The sequence below is a fragment of the Gambusia affinis genome, linkage group LG05 (genome assembly GCF_019740435.1).
Source record: "Gambusia affinis linkage group LG05, SWU_Gaff_1.0, whole genome shotgun sequence".
Taxonomy (NCBI): domain Eukaryota; kingdom Metazoa; phylum Chordata; class Actinopteri; order Cyprinodontiformes; family Poeciliidae; genus Gambusia; species Gambusia affinis.
In genome coordinates this window covers 2,691,888-2,714,499 of record NC_057872.1, presented here as the reverse complement: position 1 = coordinate 2,714,499, position 22,612 = coordinate 2,691,888, and the positions used below count along the sequence as shown (strand labels likewise).

General features: G+C 40.5%; 2 protein-coding genes across 7 annotated transcripts in view; both read left to right on the top strand.

Moving 5' to 3' along the window:
• taf2 (TAF2 RNA polymerase II, TATA box binding protein (TBP)-associated factor) overlaps nt 1–14,873 on the top strand; it is a 29,100-nt gene extending 14,227 nt beyond the window's left edge. Inside the window, exons 17-27 of the mRNA XM_044117074.1 lie at nt 969–1,094; nt 3,523–3,663; nt 4,342–4,452; nt 4,799–4,992; nt 5,708–5,847; nt 7,490–7,559; nt 8,073–8,182; nt 13,368–13,597; nt 13,833–13,997; nt 14,230–14,332; nt 14,404–14,873. Coding sequence (XP_043973009.1) covers nt 969–1,094; nt 3,523–3,663; nt 4,342–4,452; nt 4,799–4,992; nt 5,708–5,847; nt 7,490–7,559; nt 8,073–8,182; nt 13,368–13,597; nt 13,833–13,997; nt 14,230–14,332; nt 14,404–14,711 — 1,698 coding nt within the window. The 3' untranslated portion in view covers nt 14,712–14,873. The remainder of the gene's footprint in view (nt 1–968; nt 1,095–3,522; nt 3,664–4,341; nt 4,453–4,798; nt 4,993–5,707; nt 5,848–7,489; nt 7,560–8,072; nt 8,183–13,367; nt 13,598–13,832; nt 13,998–14,229; nt 14,333–14,403) is intronic.
• Nucleotides 14,874–19,009: 4,136 nt separating this feature from the next.
• Nucleotides 19,010–22,612, top strand: part of LOC122830923 (ectonucleotide pyrophosphatase/phosphodiesterase family member 2-like) — a 29,729-nt gene continuing 26,126 nt past the window's right edge. For 4 of the 6 annotated variants that reach the window (XR_006370617.1, XM_044116727.1, XM_044116726.1 and 1 more), the window contains exons 1-2: nt 19,022–19,073; nt 19,354–19,459. Coding sequence is in view for 5 of the 6 variants with exons in the window: in XM_044116727.1 (XP_043972662.1) it covers nt 19,056–19,073; nt 19,354–19,459 (124 nt within the window). In the remaining variant the exon portion in view is untranslated. Of the gene's footprint in view, nt 19,074–19,326; nt 19,460–22,612 lie in introns of those variants that run through there. The other 2 variants (XM_044116722.1, XM_044116724.1) reach the window with 2 other exon arrangements.

Here is a 22,612-nt window from a genome sequence, read left to right as displayed (position 1 = left end):
GTTAAAATCTTGTATCTGATGTGATACATGTGATAAAGTATTCCTCACTAGAAAGTACTAAAATTAGAAATTTTACTGGATAATAAATTGTTCCAGAAGTTATTGCGATAAATGGTAATATTTCCAAGTAGTAGATAATGGCGTAATAATGCAAGAACACATTCTTAAAGATCAATAAACATAGAAAAATAAACACTCAAATCAATAAAAATAGCAAAAAAAATAAAATAAAAAATAATAATAATAATAATAATAATAATAATGAAGTCTCTGGAAAACTAAATTGTCCTTCAAAAAACATTTATTTGACACCAAAACACCAAACATTCAGTGTTTGGTAGAGAGAGACAAAAGAGAAAAACAGTAAATCAAATTTGAAATAATTGAGTTTGTTTGAATTTCTCATGTGGTTAATAGATCTATTGCTTATTGCAACAGGCCTGTTACAAATTGTATTTTACAAACATTTTAAAAGTTTTTTTCTCTACTTATAATTGAGCTGTTATTCTATGAAGTAATCTCAAATTTCAAGGGACAGAAAAATGAACTTCTGGTTAATCCTGCTAGGAATCTATCCAATAAAAAAAGCTTATGATGTGTTACTTATCATAGTCATGTCCTGCAGAGCCACGTCTGGTTTTCTCCAGAGGAAGAAAAGTTTCTGTTAATGGTGACCAGCAGCTGAGATTCTCCACATATCCAACCAAGTGCATGGTGCTCCTTAGGCTAATTACATCCACATAGGTTCCCATAGCAACCCGGGTACAACACTCATCCCTCTATTAAACGTAAATCAGATTTTCTGCTGGTAACTACCTAATTACAGGATGATACTGAATGATTTAAATGATTCTGTTCCCTGCGGAGTGCTGTCAAACATACAAACAGTCTCCCACTAAGCTCTCATCTTTGTTCCTTAAATGAAAAGCTTTCTTTTAGGTTTCTACCTCATCCTCTTTGTTTTGCAGGAGGAAGCCATCACAGCACTGGAAAAATTCCCGACTCCCGCCTCCAGATTGGCTCTGACTGACATCCTGGAGCAAGAGCAATGTTTCTACAAAGTTCGCATGCAGGCCTGCTTCTGCTTAGCTAAGGTTGGTCTCTCTTTCACTTACATCATGATCAGGAAAATTGGAAGATTGTTGTTTTGCAGAGGCACCAGCTGGACATGCTGTTTTCATATGGAGTTGCTCACAGTCAAGCCTTCCTAGCTAGAGAATGGGTCCCAGATAAACAGCAGGTTTGTTTAAGCAGCAAACTCTGTTTACCCTGGTCACATCAGTTCTAGTTATCGCAGAACTGATGTGAGATGAGCGCACTTCTTTTTCACCAGCCTGGGTGAGACATCTTTACAGGATGATGCACCACGTTCTAAAATTCTAGAAGACAGTGAGAGATAAAAGAACAAAATTAAAATTTAAAATCTGAAACAAATCATTCTAACTAATCAATCAATTGATGTTCCTCTTTTTTTCTTTTAAGAATAGCTTTCATCATTTAATACATTTTTAATGTAATCAAGTCATTTTTCATGTTGATTCTATGAACTCAGGGTTTTGTCCAAATGAGACAGGAGAAAGTTGGTCCGTTTGAAAGCGTTTTGGTGTGTAACGAGGTTGATGCTCGGGGTGCACTGATAAATCTGTCCCGATTTCCTTACTTGTGAAACTAGGGCTGGGCTCTATGGCTTTACGAAAAATTAATTGTACCAAATTCAACTTTAATCATTTTTCTTATTTGCTTTTTTTCTTAAAAAGAAATGGCAAATGACAGAAGATATTTTCAAAAAGTGGCTTTATTTCAGTCATCCCTTCTCTGAGCTGTGGAACAAACTCGTCAAAACAAGATGGCAGACCTTGGTTGGACTGACATCATCGGGATGTCAGAGTGAGATCATCATGCATGAAGACCCTAGGAGTGTTCTGGTGGAAAAGATCCAGATTTCCCTTGAATTAAATTTTCCCAAACAGATAAGTTGATAAATTGTTAAAATGGATTTGTCACCCAGCCCTACGTGACGTCGATCTGATCTACTGTCAGAAAGGTCTGAACATCGGCCACTGTCTGCCATGACAGTGCCACCCACCAGGTCATGTCTGCACACAGTTGATGACTTTGTTGCTCTGTTTAGCAACTTCAGACAAAAAGATATTGGTACATGGAAAAATTGGAATCGGTGCAGCCCTACCTAATACCAATGAAGACTGACACTGTAGTGTTTTCCTGTGTGTTTATATATATTCCTGAACACGGATGAATTTCTTTGCCATTTCCAACATGCATCCTTCTGTCGTATTTATTTATTTTTATGCCGCCTTTTGGCGAATCGTTTATTCCTCTCCACATTTTTCTTCTCAACTGAAAGTAATCCAAGCCAATCAGAGGTTCTGCCAAGTTCATCAGAGAATTAACATGTTCCATACTTCACTGTGTGGTGAGCCTGGCTGACTCATGGTGGATGCAGAAATGAGAGGATGCTGAAAAACGAGAACAAAGAGGTTCAGTTTGTAGCTTCAGAGACTGACTGGACTCACACACACTTTTTACACATTCTCACTTTTAAATGTCTCGGTAAAGGCCACCTCTTGAAGTGAACGTTTGGTTCCAGTAATATTGTGAAAGAGGTTACAGTAGAAAACCCAGAAGGGCCACACATCAGTTTATCTCTTGTTGCTCTGAATAATCCCATCATGTGGCTGCAGGAAATTCTCCTTTCTCTGGATTTGGGCTCGGATTTCCATCCTACAGGTTCCACCTGAACCAATATTTTCACAGCACAATAAACTAACTGAGTGGAGGTTCAAATGGACGTCTCACTAAACCCCGACAGAGTGCGTCGTAACGCTCATATGACACACACACTGGCTCGACCAGCGAGTTCAACACACTCTGTCATGTACATAAACATGTTTGCACTCTTAACATTGACCCAGGCTCACCACAAAGTGAAGTCTGATGCACTGTCATGAACTTGGCTGCTCTGTGATGGGCCTGGATCATGCTGAGTTGTGAGTAACGAACAGAAAACGTGGAGATGAATAAGCAATTAGCCCAAAGCCGACATGTGGAGAAGAAAAAGGCCAGGTGTGATCACCGTGTTCACCGTGTTGGTGAATATGTCTGAAATCAAACCGCTGCTGCCGCCTCGCTTTATTTTTCCAACTAAAATCAACATCCCGTGTCAGTGACCCCGGCCCCATATTAGCACATTTACATAAATTCCCTAATATCCTGTTGAAGCAGCCGCTGGGCTGCAAACCTCATGAGCTGTTTGATTTGTGGGCCAGTTCTCACCACAGCAACCAGAACGCACAGAAAGCCCATTGTTACAACAGTCCCAACATTTTCCACTTTTGGTTTCTGTGGCACACAAAGCAAAGTGTTTTCTGATTTCAGCTTTCATCGTCCTGTCTCAAGTTTGTGTCTGGAAGAACATTGTTTCCAGTTCCTGTTTAGGTTTAAGGCAGCAGCTGACCTGAACTCCTACTGACCGAGCTGACTGGTCTCACTCTAACTGTGCAGATCGCCAACTCCATGGTGAGCACCTGGCAGGGTCCACCCGCCATGAAGTCGCTCTTCACCAGAATGTTCTGCTGCAAGAGCTGCCCCAACATCGTCAGGACCAACAACTTCATCAACTTCCAGAGCTACTTCCTACAGAAGGTACAAACTAAACTACCTGTTTAGTTTGATTGTTGAAATAATCGTCAGCTAATTTAGTAATCGATTAATGGTTAACTGGAGTATGCAGATTTTAAAAAGGCAATTTGCTGAAGAAACAACAGATTCAGAGCATTAATTCAGCCAAAACTGTATTCAAATATATACATTTTGCATTTAGGATATAGGAAAAAAACATTTGTGGGTAAATATTTTAATGAGCTTCATCTTGTTCATATTTTGTTAATAAAGAAGTCTCTTTTTAAACACCTTTTGATATCTAGCATAAAGGCCTAATCTTTCCACATGTTGGTGTTAGAAGTATTTGTAGCTCACTAAAGGATTGCTATTGTTGGATTTTAGGCAATAAATAGTTTATTTTCTTATATTAAAAATAATTAAATCCTTAGTTTATTTGCATTGTCTTATATCTTTCTAATATTGTGTAAAATAAGTTTAATAGGTGAGTTGAAAAATCTGTCAGTTTTTTAAAAACTGATTAATCGTCAGAAGAATTGCTAAATTAATGGTTAACTCTGAGCTAAAAAGATTGTTTGGTTTCTTCATGATCAGTTTTCCATTATTCCACTGAGCCTGATTATCGGTATCTAATTGATTTCTGTTTCTCCACTTACATCAAAGTCTTCTAACATACTATGTATGTCGCGTCATTCATGTCAGACGATGCCGGTTGCCATGGCGCTACTCAGAGATGTGCAGAACCTCTGTCCCAAAGATGTCCTCAACTTCATACTCGACCTCATCAAGTACAACGACAACCGGAAAAACAAAGTAAACACTTCCTCTTTAAGTGACGGGTCAAGTACAAAGGCGCCCCACACCAGCTAGACGTTAGTTTGTGGAAAACATATGTAAACATTTAGCCATAAAACACATAGACATTTGTGATTGTAAAATGTGATTAAGTTGCATAATTTAGCAATTTCCTGGTCATTATCCAATTTTTAAGTTAACAGATAAGATGAAGTTCATATTGCAGAAGTTTCAGGTGTTCTAATTTCTCCTATAATTAGCAGCTGAGATTCCACCGTAAATCATAGCCAGCAGAGCCAGAAGAAACAAAGCAGTTTTTGATCAGCATGAGGATCTCTTCCTCTTCCTCTCAACCTGCCTCCAGTTTTCAGATAACTATTACCGCGCCGATTTGATCGAGGCCCTGACCAACTCCCTCACTCCGGCCATCAGCATCAACAACGAGGTGCGAACGGTGGACAACTTAAATCCCGACGTCCGGCTCATCCTGGAGGAGATCACACGCTTCCTGAACATGGAGAAGCTGCTGCCGAGTTTCAGGAACACCATCACTGTTAGGTATGTAGAGGAGACGGTCACTGGTCTTCATGGCTTCCCCTGGCAGCGCTGCATCTCAGTTTACAGAACAGAGAAAGAAAAAAATTATATATATATATACACACACATAAAATTTTCCTAGAAAAATTTTGTCTTTGAATAATGAGGGATAAAAGTCTTTTTAACAAGATCTGATGTGACTCCCTCAGTCTGTGAGATTCGTTCTTTGAGGTGGACTCAGTAGTGCACAAATCCCTGCTACTGATAATATAATAGTTTGAAGCTGATCTGTTCAAAAAATGAATTATTAAGTATTATCTCTAAAATTGATACCAAAGTAAAACTTCACAAGATGGTCCACATTCCCCATTAAAACTTTGTTATTTTTTCAAGTTGGTATTTTAATAAAATTACTACTTCATTATAATATTATGAATCTATTCAAGTAACATCATAACTTCATTCTTGTAATTAAAATAAAAAATAGATATATTTCCCTAATATTCCATCAGAGAGTTGAACTCAATTCAGAATCCAAATAAACAGAAGCTATAAACCACAGGGTTCCTGTAGTTCATTGATGAAAATAATCCTTATTTTCCAAAAACTGAATCTTCAAAACCCAAGAATTTGCTCATTTAATGAAGCTGATGTATCACACAGCCCTACTCATTTGCTTTGAATAAAACATTAAAGCTTAAACTCTGTGACAGTCGTGGATGTAATGTCTCTACAGCTGTCTGAGAGCTATCCGCCAGCTTCAGAAGAACGGCCACATTCCCAGTGACCCGTCTCTCTTCAAGGCCTACGCTGAGTACGGACACTTCGTAGACGTTCGTGTTTCCGCTCTGGAAGCTTTGGTCGACTACACAAGAGGTAGGCAGTCACGGACGCCTCGCTGGTTCCTGGCATTTTTCTTAAAGTTGTTGATGCAGATCTTGAAAAGCTGAGGTGTCTCTTCTGCGTCTCATCAGCAGCTTTATCAGGTAAACCTCATTACTGCCGTGTTGGAGCCTCATTGGCCTTAAACTTCAGTAATCTGCAACAAACCATTCCTCAGAAATTCTAATAAAAATGGCTCCACGGTAACCATGAAGGGATGCACATGTCTAATAAATCTCCTCTAATATCCGCCAGATTGTTTGTCAGAGGAATGTTTGAAAAGCCCTTTAGATCCGGAGGTTTTGAACTACTCAGACCAGCCGTGCCAAGCTCTAATATGCATTGGATTGAGTCACTGTTTTGTGTTAATGGCTCCACTGAATGAGTATAAATGAAGTAAAACAAAATGTCTGGTGAGTGCATGTTTGATTATAAACCCAGTCACTCATCAGTCACTCATAAACTATAATGCATTTGGGTCTCATTTCTAAAACATTGCATAGGACCTCAGTGTTTGCGTACAAGGCCCGACATGAGGTTATCCCCTCTAAAACAGTTAATTTAAAGTATCTATTGAATGTTGGGGTGTATTTCAATGAGCCTGCTCATCAATGAAACAAGAAACACAATTTCACAAGGCAGAAGTCAATGTGTTGGTGAAGGAGGTGAAGAGTAGAAAAAACAATAGGTTCTCATTTCTGGTAGCCATACCAGTGGCGTGACCATTGAAAGTTCCACACCATCAGCGGTACTAGTGGAACAAGTCAGCAATGACCAAGCCCTTTATACCCAAACGATAAAGCTCGTGATAACATAACTTTACAACATAGACATGCCTGCAACAGCAGGGCTTACAAGCATCATCACCACAGAGAGCGACTGTGTCATTCTGAAGTCCAAACAAATACACACGAATTATAACAAACCAAGAGAACAACAGAAACATCAGGCTACATGGTCATTAATGATGAAACAACACAAATTCAAAGCAGGTCAGCACCACTGATAGCGATAGGATCATTTTGACACTTTATCAGAGCCTGGAGCAGCTACCAGTTGCTGAAGCTACATTTATTGTTGACGCAGCAGCGTGCATTGAAGCGTGTTTACAGCGGCACACGCTGACCCCGCCGTACACGCAGCGGGTCGCAGCAACATGTTCACCTCTGGATCTTTGTAACTCGGCGCAACCATTAGTCAACCATGCCTGTGGCAGCCTATATAACCCTACATACATCATGCCACATCTCGTCACATTTAGCACATTAACCTGTGGTCCACTTCATCCTGCTGATCATGCTGGCTGGAAAACTGACTTTGACTTAAGATTTAATTTGGCTTCTAGACTTTTTTGAAAATTTAGAAGGTCCTTATGATTAATGATTAAAGAGGAACCATCACGCAGAGCATGGCTTCAATTCCTCACCGTCTCCCATCCAGTTAGTTTTTATACGGCAGCTTCAGGCCTGGTTTTGTGCGTACGCCACCTTTATAAATGAGACCGCTGATCTTTTGAGTGAGCGCAAGTAGGCGCCTTTGGAACAAGGCCAATCCGAGCTAGCATGTTCTTCCATTCCTACTGCTCAGTTCTCTCCCTGCTGTGTCTACATGATTACTGTTTGTTTTCTTGCTGCAGTTGAACGGAGCTCAGCAGACCTGCAGTGGCTGCTTGACATGGTCCAGAGTGACCCTGTCCACTACGTCAGGTCAGCACACAGTGTGACTCTCGCAACTTAGAACAAAAGCATCTTTATAGGTCAATAGTTGTATGATGTAATGTCATTGTAATGAATATCTGTGTAGTGAAGCATGAGAACTAAAGCATGAGAATATGAAATCATATCGATCTCAAGTTTGGTATAAACTTTTCTCTCTAAAGGTTCCATTATTTTTTGTAGAGTGTGTGAATATATGAAATATTTTCATTCTAAGATGCATAATATTAATACTTTATTTTGAAATTTTATGATCTAGTCACTAGCAGAGTGAATACGTAAAGTATTAGTGATAATACCAATATAAAAGCGATATGATATCTAACAACTTTAGATATTTAGGTTTTCTTTAACTGATAAAAATATATATATATATATTTTTTAGCATGACGCTTACCATCAACAAATCTGAACTTTATAATTTTCTGTCACTTTGGCATTTACATCAGAAGTAATCAGCTGACAGACTAAGACTAACACACTCATGTTTTTCTCTTCAACTAGACACGAGATTCTGGGCATGCTCTGTAAGAACCCACCATTCACCAAGTCAGCAGACTCTGGTCTGTGTAATGAAGCGCTGGTCGATCAGCTCTGGAAACTTATGAATTCAGGTGAGACACACACACACACGCGCACACACACACCTCCAAGATTAGAGACAAACAGAATATCTGAGATTTTAGTGGAGCTCAGTTTAAAGTCAGTCTTCTTTTGGTGACCAGTGATGCCAGTAACGCCTTACTCCAATATGATCTCTTTTTTGCAGTTGCAAGTAATCTTATGATTTACTGTTTCCAAACCAGTCATAAAATTAAAGTTATCCTAGTCACTAGGGTTATTATTTTGTGCTAATGACTTAAGTTTCATCTAGTTTCAAAAATACATCATCAAATTTAAGTTTAATGTATATAAAACTATGTTCGAAATTAAATGGCTTGTTGTTAGCAGTATGTACATTTTCAAAATTTGAATGGCTCTTTGTAGTGAACGGATGCTAATAGTTTCATTCACTGACTACTTAATCAGTTTTTTCAAAGTAAATGTGACAGCACTGTTGGTGACAGATTCGAGTTATAATAAAGACTGAGTGAGTAGAAAAGGCCAGTTCTGTCTTTGAGTGGTGCAGTTCAACTTTAACACCAGCTAGCATAAATGTAAAATTTTACATTGGGAATATTTTACACTTTTTAAACTGAATCAGACACTTTCTTGTTACCTTGGTTTGACCTCATGACCTGTGTATGGGCTGAGTTAGCACACCTGAGGCAATGAGCGAGGCAGTCACAAAGCCGAGTGGGTGAATTGGTGTTAGCAGAACTTAAACTCGTCACAATACTGTCTCTGGATGTGGAAGTCTTGCTGCCTTGTGAAAAAACTGAGGCAGATTGAAGAGAGGGCATGTTACACACTGTTTGATAAAAAGACTTCATGCAGGCTGATGACAAACTCAAATAGAATCAGCCTTTCGAGTCCATGTATAGTTAACCCACCGCTATATTTGTTCAGCAGGATGTCACTGCACTGATGCATGTTCAGTATTTTAGCTGGGTTTAAAGGACCTGACTTTAAAATCTTGCAACTGCTACCTCTCTGTGTTGTTAGCGTCTCTGTAACATAATAGTAATGATAATGATCAGTTGGGTTTGGACATAGTGCTCTTTGGCTTCTTTTCCACTAATACAACAAATTAGGACTGAGCTTTTCCCTCCTCTGGTTTGGTGTAGAATCTGACCACAGCAGGCTGATTCTACCACACTTAGAGTAAATAGCACGTTTAGAGGTTCAGTTACTTCATTCTCAGTTTCTTTACTCAAAAACCGCTTAAGCTGTGCATGTAGCAGAACCAAGACACTATTTTATTTTTTTTCAGAACATATTGCCTGCGTCAGAATGTGTACACAGCAGCCTGTCATCAGAGAAGACAAACTGCAAACAAATATATATCTTGTTCTTTTTACAAAGAAGAGGATAGGGTTAGCAAATTTATGGCGATATTGTTGTCTTTAATTTCAGAGTATAGTTCTTGAAATTAAATAGTTAGAAGAACCTAGTCTAATTTTAACAGGCTCTTTCACTCATTAAAACTCCTTCTCACGGTCTCTGAATGGTGTGGATCTTTCAGTTCTTGAGGTCACACGATGCACAGTGGCTTTAGAAATGACTAAAACCTCAATTAGGGTTTGTGGTTGTAAAGTGGATTTCACAAGTTTGCACATCTTTCTTAAACAGCTAGGCTTTCCCGCTATGAGAAAATCATTAAAAACAAAAACATTTTCTCAGATTCTGCTGAAAAATAAAAACTTCTGTTAGAAGGGAAATGTCAAGAGTAGAAAAAGTGGAAAACACAGTTACTTATGAGCTACACTTTCATTTACATTAGTCCTCCTGGGTGCATGCCCAGCATTACTTTTACAATTTTTACAAATGTCTAAATTTTCCAATGATAAATCAAATGTCAAGTATTGCACCACATAAGTCGACATTATGATGGCTTATATCTGTTCAATTCATTCTGGTTTAATCAGCTTTCTTGTTGAGGAATATTGATTATTCCGCCTGGTCTGGCATACTGCAAGGATGTTGCTAAAACTTTTTAAACTTTTTGGATGGTTGATATGTTACATAAACATAGCAACTAGATGTGAAAAGCTGATTGACATCTTAAAAGCTGAAATAACACCTGAACTACATGCAACTCCATTCATTTGATTGAGCAAAACATCTAAAACGTGCTGGACTCAGCAGTCACAACAGACTGCTAATTGCTAAAGAGTTAGCTTTATATGTTTCATAGCCAAGTCATCAGATATGTTGACCAAAGTTCCACTTATTACTTATAAAAAGCAACTCTAACCAGGAGAATTTTTAGCCATGATTTAAAGGTTGTTTTTTTTGCAGTTTTTTGGATGTTTGTTCCAGATTTGTGGTGCATAGAAGCTGAATGCTGCTTTTCCATGTTTGGTTTTGGTTCTGAGGATGCAGAGCAGAACCAGAACCAGAAGACCTGAGAGGTCTGGAAGGTTGAAACAACACCAGCAGATCTTTAATGTATTGTGGTGCTAAGCCGTTCGGTGATTTGTAAACTAACAACAGTACTTTAAAGTCTATTTTCTCAGAGGCAAGACTTTAGAACTGAGTGATGTGCTCTGTCCCTCTGGCTTTAGTCAGAACACCCGCAGCAGCGTTCTAGATCAGCTGCAGCTTGAGGGTTGATTTTTATTTTTTTAGACAGACCAGTGAAGACACGGTTGCAACTAAAGATAAACACATGGATGAGTTTCTCCAGATCTTGCCGAGACATTAGTCCTTTAATCCTGGAGATGTTCTTCAGGTGATAGAAGGTCGAGCTTTGTAGTTTTGCAATAGAAGGCTCTGAAGGTTCAGGTCATAGTCCGTCACTACACCCAGGTTCCGCTCCTGATTGTTACTGATTTGGTTTTTAGCTTTAATAACTGAAACTGTCATTCTGTTTCACTGTCAGGTGGCCCAGATGAACCTTTGAAAAATATAAATAGCAGGAAAACGTTTAGACAATCGGTTTAGTCTTTGAAAACAAAATGTTTCACCACCTCAAGGACTCTGGAGTTAAAACACATGTTCAGTATTTTAGTAAGTGGATTTAGAATTTCTAATAATCGGAATTTTTAAACTACTAATGAATGCTTGTGAGATTTTCGTTTGTAGCATGAACTTTTTAAAGTTATGCTTCTGCAATATCTTGAATGAGGAAAAGGTAAACTGTGAGTTAATCTAAATATTTGTTTTTTAAAAATCCTTGGGCACATCTGGTGGAAAGACTGACCCACCGTTATCTGCAGCGTTGGCTAAGACTTCATGGATGATGTGCAGGCGGTGTAGCCTAATCGCTTTTTTACGACAAAAGCTGAGCTAAGCATGCTGATGTGTTCTCAGACCAACACTAACACAGCCACCCACTTAGAAAGCTGTGTACTTCTGTCAGACTGTTGAAGCCTTCATTATTTATGCACATCCTCCTGTTTGGTGTTTGGGTTTTTTCTCTCATTGCTCTTGTTCTGTGTGGGAACAGCAGCATCCAAATAACAGGGCTCGCATTAAAAAAGCTTCCTGTCTCTGTCGGCTGTTATTATATGCTCTGTTCTGTCAGTCAGGCCTTTGGTCGGCTCTCTGGTTCACTTTTCCTTCCTTCCATTGTGTCCTCCGGTTTCATTATTTCTTTTCCTTCCAGGGGGTCCTGTGTACCTTTCAGCTAAGCTAACCAGGTCATCCAGTGGTAGAGTGCCAACCCAAATACCCACCGCCTCAAAAGCCAAATACCAGTATATGTTCACAGTTTCACTTTCCCTCCAGCCCCTGGGTTCTTGTTGCTGCGTCTGATTTACAAGCGTTACTTGTAAATCAGACGCAGAGGATGGGCCGAGTTATTTATGATGATTACTTCCAGTGGACGGCTGTTTGTTGGCCAGCTCGGCGTGGGGAGCTGCACGGCTCTGCTGCCAGTTTAAATACGTAGTGACCGTTGTGGTCAGCTTGAATAGCGTGTAATGAGAGCGTGCTGGTTATTCTGCTCCCCCCCACTGTGTTAAACACTCTGACAGGATGATGTTTCACCAACTGAAGGTCAGTCCTGTGAGCATTTTCAGTTACTGCTGTTGATTTATTGCCCCCATGCTCTGCAGCCACAGTCTGCCCCCACCCCCATTGTTCGGCGCCGGGCCGTTTGGGTCAGCTTCAATATGGCTTATATTGCCCCAACCCAACTACTCAAATGTCTCCTAACTTGGACCAGTTGGTTCTGCTGCCATGGAGGGTCCATTATCTTGCTTTGGTCTGGCCAGGAAGTATCCAGTAAGTGTGAGGGGAAAAGCACTGATAGGTTTTCCAGATGGATGCACAGCTAGCTGAACTGATCAACAAAGGATGCACACCAACAACGTAGCTCATTGTACCATCCAGCCATGGTTAAATGAATGGATGGTTTCTTACACCCTTGTCCCTAATGGGGTCGGGAGGGTGGTGCCTATCTCCAGCCAACGTTCTGGGTGAGAGGCGGGTCACCCTGGACAGGTCGCCAGTCTGTCGCAGGGCAACACAGAGACAGACAGGACACACCACCATTCACACACACACTCTCACCTAGGGAGAATTTTAGAAAGACCAATTAACCTGACAGTCATGTTTTTGGACTGTGGGAGGAAGCCGGAGAACCCGGAGAGAATCCACCATGCACAGGGAGAACATGCAAACACCATGCAGAAAGACTCCGGATCGGAAATCGAACCCAGGACCTTCTTGCTGCAAAACAACTGTGCTCATGATTAATATATATATATATATATATATATATATATATATACCGTATGGCAAAGTTTTAGTTACACTTAGAAATCTTCATTACAATTTGACTTGTGGCCGTTGAGGCTACGGCTAGCTCACTGCTAACAAACCTTTGCTATTCAGCTTGCGAGATAGCTTGCTAAAAAGCTACCTAGCTCCCCAAAGCTAGCAAGCTTGCAAGTTATATACCTAAGTAGCTAGCTTGTTTCTTTGTGTCTATCATGTGAAGGGCAAATTTATCACCAGTTAACTGGATGTAATTTGTACATTTCTGTGAAGATGCTTATTTCCATTCATAATTGTAAAAAGAAAAGGCTTAAAAATGTAAAAGTATTACATTTGAGATGGTGAACTTGCAGAAATCCTGTCACAATATCAGCAGGTCGGACCCTCTGCATTACGTTTCTCTGTAGTTGCTAAACCCTTAAATGAACCAGAGGTGCTGCTGCCGGTTCACCGGGCCTCTCTGCCTCCTCCCAGGTACGGCTCATGATTGGCGGCTGCGCTGCGACGCCGTCAACCTCTACTACACTCTGTTCGGCCTCACCCGGCCGTCCTGCCTGCCGCTGCCGGAGCTGGGCCTGGTGCTCAACCTGAAGGAGAAGAAGGCTGTCCTCAACCCCACCATCAAGCCCGAGCTGGGACTCAGCGTCGTCATGGACACGCCAGCCAGCATAGGCATCCATGGCGTGGGAATTAGCTATGCAGCTGTGAGTAGCTGCTGTTTGTTTCTGGGCTGTCGGTACATTCAGAGCATTGATGTTCAGTTAAAGAGGAAACAGGACGTTTGTAGTGATGTCATAAATGATGTCACTGTATAGGTTTTGCTATACTGTGTTGTGTTCTTTAGAATAATGAACTGGATAATTTTTTCTGGAAGCCATATAAAAGCTAAAGTAGCTGAAGGTGCATGTGTGTGTGTGTGTGTGTGTGTGTATCTTTGAGGTGGACGAAGAGCCAGATCCTGTCTCATTAGGGGTGTGTGGTGTGGGCCAGCCACCTCAGGGCCTGAAGAGGAAGGCTGAGACCCCTTTGGGTTCCCCACCGGAGCCGGGGCAGATCCTGCAGCACCAGGAGGATGATGGGAGAGCGGGACGCTACAAGATCAGGGTTAGCTCATCCTCTCTTCTTAAACTAGCTGCTGCTTTCGGGCTCAATGAGGACACAACTCCTGAAAAAACTATCATCCTAATCTCCTTTACTCATAATTGTACAACAAAATTAGGCTTTTTGGTCAAAGAAACATAGAAGACTAATGCACAGAATGTGCTCCATCCTAGATTCTCTGCTTTAGTCTGATGGATGGAGACTGAATGATCAGTTCTGCCATTCTGTGTTGCAGTTCAACACCATGGAGGAGGAAGACATTGACATGGAGACGGTCCATGACAGTCAGGCCTTCATCCACCACCAGCTCAACCTGTTGGAGAGACCTTCCACTCCAGGTAGGAGCGTGATCCATGACCATGCATGATGTCACTTCCTCTGCTGAACTCCATCTTCCTCACCTGCTCAGGTAAAGAGCCGCCGCTGGTGGAGCAGTCCCTGCTGTCCACGCCCGCCACGCTTGCTCCGCCGTTCTCCAAGGAAACGGCCTCGTTGTCCTCCAAGCACAGCGGTGACCACGCCCACCACCACCATCACCACCATGAGCACAAGAAGAAGAAGAAGAAGCACAAGCACAAACACAAGCATAAGCACAAGCATGAGAGCAAAGACAAGGAGAAGGACCGAGACAGAGACAGAGACAGGGACAACTCGTACGCCTACAGCAACAGCCCGGCCAGCGGCAGGTCCCTGCGCTCGCCCTCGCTGTCCGACTAAACATCTGGACCCCGTTTGGCTCCCAGGTGCCGGCGGTTCGCTCAGGGTCGTTTGCTGGCATGTGTGTGACAGGCGCCACCACACACACGTGTGTGTCCACGTCTGTGTTCACATGTGGCGCAGAATTAGATGAAACATGAGCTAAACTGAGGCTGATGTGTCAAGCGGAGCCACCACTCTGGTGAGCCTCAACCCAAACCTCAGCCAGCGACTCCTGAGGTCAAACAGAACATGGACCGGGCTCCTGGGGGTCCATATCACTGACTGCTCTGTGCCGCCTTGGGCTTTGTTTTAATGCCTCCGGTTCCCTGTTGCCCTCATTGATTTAAAAAGCTGCAGTGTTTTTCAACTAGACGGGTCCAGAACCGCAGCGGTTCTCTGCGGCCGGTTTTCTATAAGCAGAATAATTGACGTTTTTCCTCATGTTCTCTACAGCAACAATTAAAGCTTTCAGAGAAAAGCGAGGAGATCCCAGAGATCGTCACAAACAGCCACTGTGCTGCCGGCCACAGCTCTGCTAACCACTCTCTGGTTCAGTTGCTAGAATGTGTTGTAGCAGAAACAATCTTTGGTTCTACAGAGGAAGATGGTTCTGGTTTTAAACTGACCAAACCACAGCAGGTTAAAATCTACATGCTGCTTTGGTTTTAATTGTTTTGACTTTGGAGTTTTGGTTCAAAATTGTTGGAACGAAAATAAACTCTCTTTTTATTCTTGGGAAGTTTGTTTGTTGTGTTGAGACTGGCCCAATGCACGATGTTCGTTTTTTTAAATTGTCTCTTGATTTTTCCCTCCATCAGCTCTGGCTGATTAGAAAGTTACTGAAAAGCACTGAAAAACTCAGGTTTTCCTTTTAATAAATGTATCAAAACCAAACATATATATATATATATCCCTATTTCTTTCAGTCAAACACACCAATAAGCATCACCTTTAATCATCTCTAATAATCTGATCAAGGTTATAAACTCTTTGATGCATGAATGTATGTCAGTTTAGCGTCCTGCTGCATTTTAAATCTACTTCCTGTTATACTGGCTGTAACATGTTCCTGCAACATGTTACAGCCAGTATAAAATTACTGAAGTAAAACAAAGATTACACAGATTAGTTTGCATGTGTTCCAAGTTTGAATGAGCAGGAAAAGCCTTCTGAGCCCATCTCTTCGTTTTAACCCAAGTAATCATGTTAGAGGCCGAGTTTAGAGCTTTTGGTTCCATTTTGGATTAAATAACAAATTATGAAATTCACCTGCTCATCAAAAGGAACTTAAAATGAACTAAATCAAAGGGTTTGTCCTGTATAATGTCTGCACTCTGTAGTCGGTTGCAGCTCCATTTGCATGAATTACTGCATCAGTGCAGCGCAGCATTCTGAGGCACTGATAAGATCCACGGCATATGGTGCATCATTATTGGGTTTATTACGAAAGATCTGAACATCCATCTGAATTTACCTTAACAGCAAAGAGGTCAGATTCCATTGAAAAGTCACTGAATGGATGATCATGTTTCTGTTAAACCCAAACTGATGCAGGAGCAGCTTCTTGTTCCTTAAACAACCATGATGAAAAATTCTTTCTGTGTGAATTCATTTCAGAAGGGTCAAATTATTGAATTATAGAATATAGGGAGATTGCCGAATCTACTGAATGTTGAACTGTTCAATGATTTTATGGGGGAAATGAGGTCAGAAAGTTCAAGGTAAACCAATAAAATATGGTGGGACAACAGTATTTCATCTCTTAAAGAAATATATATATATATATATATATATATATATATATATATATATATATATATATATATATATATATATATATATATATATATATATATATATATATATATATAGCATTTTTTTGTCTCACCTTAATATCTTAGACGATCAAGCAAATTTTCATGAAACAGATAAACTGAGTAAAAACAAAACAGTTTTCAAATGATAATCTTATTCATCAGTAGACCAAAGAAAAAATCCCCAACTTCTTAAATGATCAATTAACTGATGAAACCTTTTTTTTTTTTTTGTTCAGTTTTATCAGGCACACCTGATTCCTGCTACTCAAGAAGAATCAGTAAATCACATAAGTAGAAATCTGACAACAGGAAATACACACACACAAAAAACCTCAGACAGTAACACATCGAAAGAAATTAACAGATGAGAAACAAGAACAGCGATTAGTCGGGAAAGGGTTACGAGCCATTTCAAAGGTTTCAGGATTCCAGAGAACTACAGTGGGCGCCATTATGCACACATGGAGAACATATGGAATAATGCAAACATTTCCTACAAGTGGCTGACTTACTGAAACTAGTCCAAGAGCTCCTCATCGCCTCCTTCAGGAGAACGACTGCAGGCTACACCACCTCAGTTAAGGTCAGAGTTCATGGATTAACAAAAAGGAACAGACTGGGCAAAAATGGCCTTCATGAAATAGTTCCAGGATCAGAACCACTGCTGACCCAGAAGAACACAAAGTCGTGGAAACCTCATAAGACTTCAAAAATATTGGGAAAATATTCTGTGGACACAAGAACATCATACCTGATGTTAAACATGGTGGTGGCAGTGTGATGGTATGGGACTGCTTTGCTGCTGCAGGTTCTTGCCGACTTGTTGTAATTGACTGGAAACATGAATTCTACCATGATTTAGGTCGCTCTGTTAGAAAACTCTTGCTGTTTATAGCCAAGTTTTAATAATGTACCTGAAAGCAGATTTAGGTGCATCAAAGTCTGGGCTAGTGCATCAGTGAATGGATAGATGTGGTCAGGTTTAAAAGGAAAGCAGAGAGCTTGATTATTAAAAGATGAATGCTCTGTGATTATCTAGAGAAGATGTGGGAGTTTTATCCTAATTGAAATCTACTGTCTATGGTAATCTGTACTGACACATGACAAATATCCATGTGTCAAAATTGCTGCTGCCTTATTGGGATTTCTCTTAATCTCACTTAATCTTGCATTTTGGACCAGCTGACAATGTGTTTTGTTTTGTTTTTTTAATATATTAAATAATTAATCATTTGATCAGTTACTCATTTCTTCAGTACAGTTTGTTTGTTCTCATAATCACACACTCATTTCAATAAATTGTAGATTCATTTATAGAATTAAACTTTAAATTAACGGTTCGATTTAAATGCAACAAATACTTCATGGTCTATGAACACTGCAGTATCAATTGTCTTCAACACTTAAAGGTATTTAATTTAATTCCAAACTAGCATGGTATTACCAGGATATTTTTTAAAAAAAGGGAAAGAAAGCTTTTGCAAATCATTATTAGCTTAGACTCTGATAAATTTTAGTTGGATAATTCCGTGCATAATTCTGTTAGTTCTTTGCTGAACTTTTAGTGAATGCAGTTTTCCCTTGACAGTTTCCCAACCTATGGCTCGTGGACCCTAAGAGGATCCTAAGCAGTGGTTCTTCTGTTCAGGACTACTGAGAGAATTTGAGAAAAACAAAGCAGGAGTGAAATGGAATGTGGGGGGTAATAAATTAAAACACGATGGGTTATTCTGAACAAGGAAGAAGGAACATAGAAACTAACATCCTACACACGGGCAGTCTAACAAGTAAGGAGTATTCCAGTAGATAAAAGAACATCTGGAGAAAACATGTTCAAAGTGAAGGGAAAAAGCTAGTTCTGTCTTTCACACAGTTTAACAAATTTAAATGAAAAACAACTAGTAAAACTATTAATGTAAGAATGATAACAAAACATAATTATTTTAACAGTCTCCAGCTGCTTCAACCATCAACCAACAAATTGGTGGGACGAATTTGTTTGATGCTGGCGACGCAAACGGCCCACAGGCCCCACTTTGGACACTGTGGGCCAGGCCTAAAGTTAACAGAGTCTGGTTTCCAGAAGCTGTCCATCATATTTGACAGCCTGAGCTGTTTGGTAGAGACTGTCCTGCAGACCTGCAGACAGCTGTTTACTGTTTTACTGGTTCTGGACTCAGTGTGGCTCAATGCAAACTCACGCTTTCAGATTTTCAACAGATTTCTTCCACTTTGCAGGTTTGCTGGTCCCTGAGTTGTTCTGGCTCATGATGTAAAAAAATTCAAATTCTGACAGTATGAAATCAGTGGGACATGAATCATTTTACATAGAAGCGTATAATCAAGGATGGGACCCATTGGCACCCCATTAACCCCATAACCTCCAGCTCAGCCAGGAGCCCCTCCTCCACACCCAAACCAATAGGATTCCGGTCCGCTTCTCCGGCCCCTCCCTCTGGTTGTATTTAAGTGCCCTCCTCCTCAGTGGTCCTTGGCTCCTGAAGTGTCTCGGACCCTCAGCTCAGGACTGCTGTCAGGAGGAAGCATGTTGCTGCAGAAACTGGTACGGTAAGACATGCTGCTGTGTCGCTCTGCACACCTCTGCCTGGATTTGGCATATTTCCTCTGTTTCTCATTTCCAGCTGCAGAACCATTCTGGATGTGTGTGTGTGTGTGTGTCAGCTGCAAGCTTCTGGCATGTAGGTGGTCCCTACTGCCCAGGGTGTGCGTGGGGTCTGAAGGGGTGCAGGAGCAGTCATCTTGTGTTTTGCCTTGCAGTTAGAGGTTAAACAGCTGAAGTGTGAGAGTGTGTTGTAATGCCAGGCTGGTTGCTGTCCCCTCAGTGTGTGTGGATGCTGTCGGTGCTGTGCAGCTCAGACCTGTGTTGGGGCTTTGTCTCCGGCCGGCCCAAGCGCTCAGGAGAGGACGGGACCGCAGCCAGGATGGAGTGTGAGTACACTGTGACTTTGGCCTTGAGCTCCCTGCGTGTGTGCGTGTGCGTGTGTGTGTGTGTGTGTGTAGTATGGCTCCTCCTCTGGGATCATATCATTGAAAAGTTTCCTTCCTGTTGCCTGTTAATAAGCTGCATGTGGCAGTGGGCCCCATCATTACGATGAAGGAAAGGAGGACATCAGCATGATATGACAACACAGGGACAGTTTTCAGTCATAGCTGTTAATAAAACAGCCTCAGCTCTTAGAAAGCCTTAATTGAACGGATCTTCTGTATATTTTCATATACACATATGAAAAAGTATAGTATAGTCGTATACATATTGATGCATGATAGTAATAGCTTCATCTTGTCCCCCCCAAAATGCAGATAACTTCCTAATTTTCAATTCTTGAATATTGTTTATATTCATCAAAATCCCAAGACTTTTAAACAATTTTCCTAGGAGTTTAATATAAAGTACAATGCAAAAAAGCACATATTCAAAGTCTTTGGCCCAGTTCAAATCATATAGAGATATTAGTACCAGACAAACATAACCAGAGAGAACAAATGCAATTTTTGAATGGTGATTTTATTAAAGGAAAAGAGTAAAACATGGAGGTAGTTGATGAAACAGAATTATTTTCTGGTTCCAGATGAATAAAAACATAAATTTTGAAATTTCTTCATTCATGACTTTAAACTTATGCACAGTAGGGTTGTGCTGCAGAACAGATATCCAAAGTACAACATCAAGTCCAAACACAAATAAAAGGAGGTTTTGGAGTGACCTAGTCAAAGTCCATTCTTTAACTGAGGTGCTTTATAACCTTTAGCCCGTTGTTCATTCTCAGAAACTGAATTAGAACTAATAGTCTCAAATGACAACACTGAAGAACCCACAAGGACAGCATGGTGGGTCTGGTTGCTCTACAGTGTTGGTCCAGATTTGCTCCATTAAAGATGGAAGCAAAAATATTACCAAAATACCAAAAATATGGAAGCATAATATCGTTATGCAGCAAAAATATCACTGCTGCATAACAAGCTTTAAAGAATTACAGTACCGATAGGCAGCAAGGTGTCGCCTTGAGGATAAGATAATACAGACAGTGGATGTAATAATGTGGTTATAAGTGTGTGTGCGTAGGAGTGTGTGTGTGCATAGTGAGAAGTGAAGGTAGAGGCTGTCTGAAGTTTAAGGTGTTGAAGGGGTTGCTGAGGGACCCTCAACATTGACTCTGGGGCCACCAAGAGCCAAAACCGAAGGGACCTACACTGCTCCCCCAAAAGCCACAACATTCAACAATGCAGCAGACACCAGGTAACCACAATGGGGGTGTTGGTGGTTCTGTCTACAGCTACGATCACACAGCACACAAATATCCCACGTTCTCACTGCAGTCTGAACAGAAAAAAAAATCTGCTTTGTGTATCCGATTTTTTTTGTTATCTGGCTTTTACGTGACTTACATGAGGCATGCATCATAATTCTGCACCATGAGAAGCCAGACATGGTAAATCTGGATTTAAACAATGGCTGAAATTAGAAATATGAAATTATGAAAGAAGTGTGTGACACTGAAACACATCACAGTCCCACCACTCTTGGCTCTGACTACACATCCAAACAGACTTCTCTACAGAGGCTTCAGTCAATGCTTCACTGAAGACCGGTCCTATTAATTGTGCTTTATTCTTCTTATTATTTATATGTGCAATTTACATGAATGACCACTTAAGAAAACAAAATCGAATTTTAGCAAAAAATCAAGATGGGGCCCATTGGCACCCCATTACTTCAGAACCAGCTGCGTATGATGCGTCATTATAGTTTCCTTGACTGATGACGTTTTCATTACACGTATGGTGCCATCTACTTACAGCAGGGGGCGCTATTACGTCCTATAAGTACTAGCGCACCGCTAAAATGCTATGAAAAATGTGCTTTAGATTAGCTTGACTGGCTGCTGAAAGCACTTAAATAAATTTCTGAAAATAAATAGATAAATACGTTTCTGTACTTATGAGCTCTAAGATGTAAGAGTTATTAGTTTGTATGTTTTATGTAGGTGGTTTTCAAGTCCCTCAAAATTAGAAGTGTGCTAATACCATACCAGGACTTTGCGTTGACATACTTTTCTTCTGAAAAATAAATAAATACATTAAAAATAGCGTCTGATCATATATCTGCTGGCTTCAGCTTGGACTGAAGATGTGCAATGAAAAGCTGGCACTGGCCAGGCAGAGAGGCTCCCTGATGTGTCTAAGACTGCTGGCAATAGGCTAAAACTAACATGGTTTTCTATGTAGCTATAAAAACACTAAAATCTCAGTCGGTAATCCTTCGTGTGTGAGTGAAAAATTTTCATGAAACCTGAGGTGGAGGATTATTCCTTTGACTTGATCCTGTCAGAAGTGATAGAAATCAAGTTTGTGGTTTGAAAGCATGAACTGAGAATAGCATAGAGGCCGAGCAGGTGGTGCTCAGCCTGCTGGGACATGATGTTCTACCAGCTATTGAACATGTGAAGAGCTGTGCAGCAGAAAACCCACATGAAGCAAAAACAAGATTCGCTGCAGATTTCTGCCGCTTCTTTCGACTGGAATCAAACGCAGCATCAGCATGTTTCAGACAGAGAACTTATGTTTTCTTTGTATTATTTTATGTTAAGATGAGGTTGAAGGACATTCTGTAACATTATCTATACACTGTGCTGCTTAACGGTTAATTTGATGAATTCATGTAAGTAATGTTGGAGCTGACTGTAATCTTAAAATATCACAGCTCCAGCTTTCTGAATCAAGCTTTTTGGAGTTTGAATGTTGGATCAACAGAAAGGATGAATTTAAGAAGCAAGGCCGTTCAAAGTGCTCTATATAAAACTGTAAGCAATCATGAAACAAGTAAAAAACATTACATTTTGTCTGATGCCTTCATCACAATCATCAAGCAAGTATACACCAAATATATCAGTCACTACAGTTATTATTAATGAATAGCAGCTCTAAACAGGTGGGCTTTTAGCCTTGATTTAAAAAGTAACGTAGTGTTTCAGCTCTAAGTTACTGAGCTGAAACAGAAGCATAAAAAGTGAACGATTCTTCTGGTTCTGGAGATGCAGAGGAAGATTGATCAACAGCAGAACTTTAATGTGTTGTGGTGTG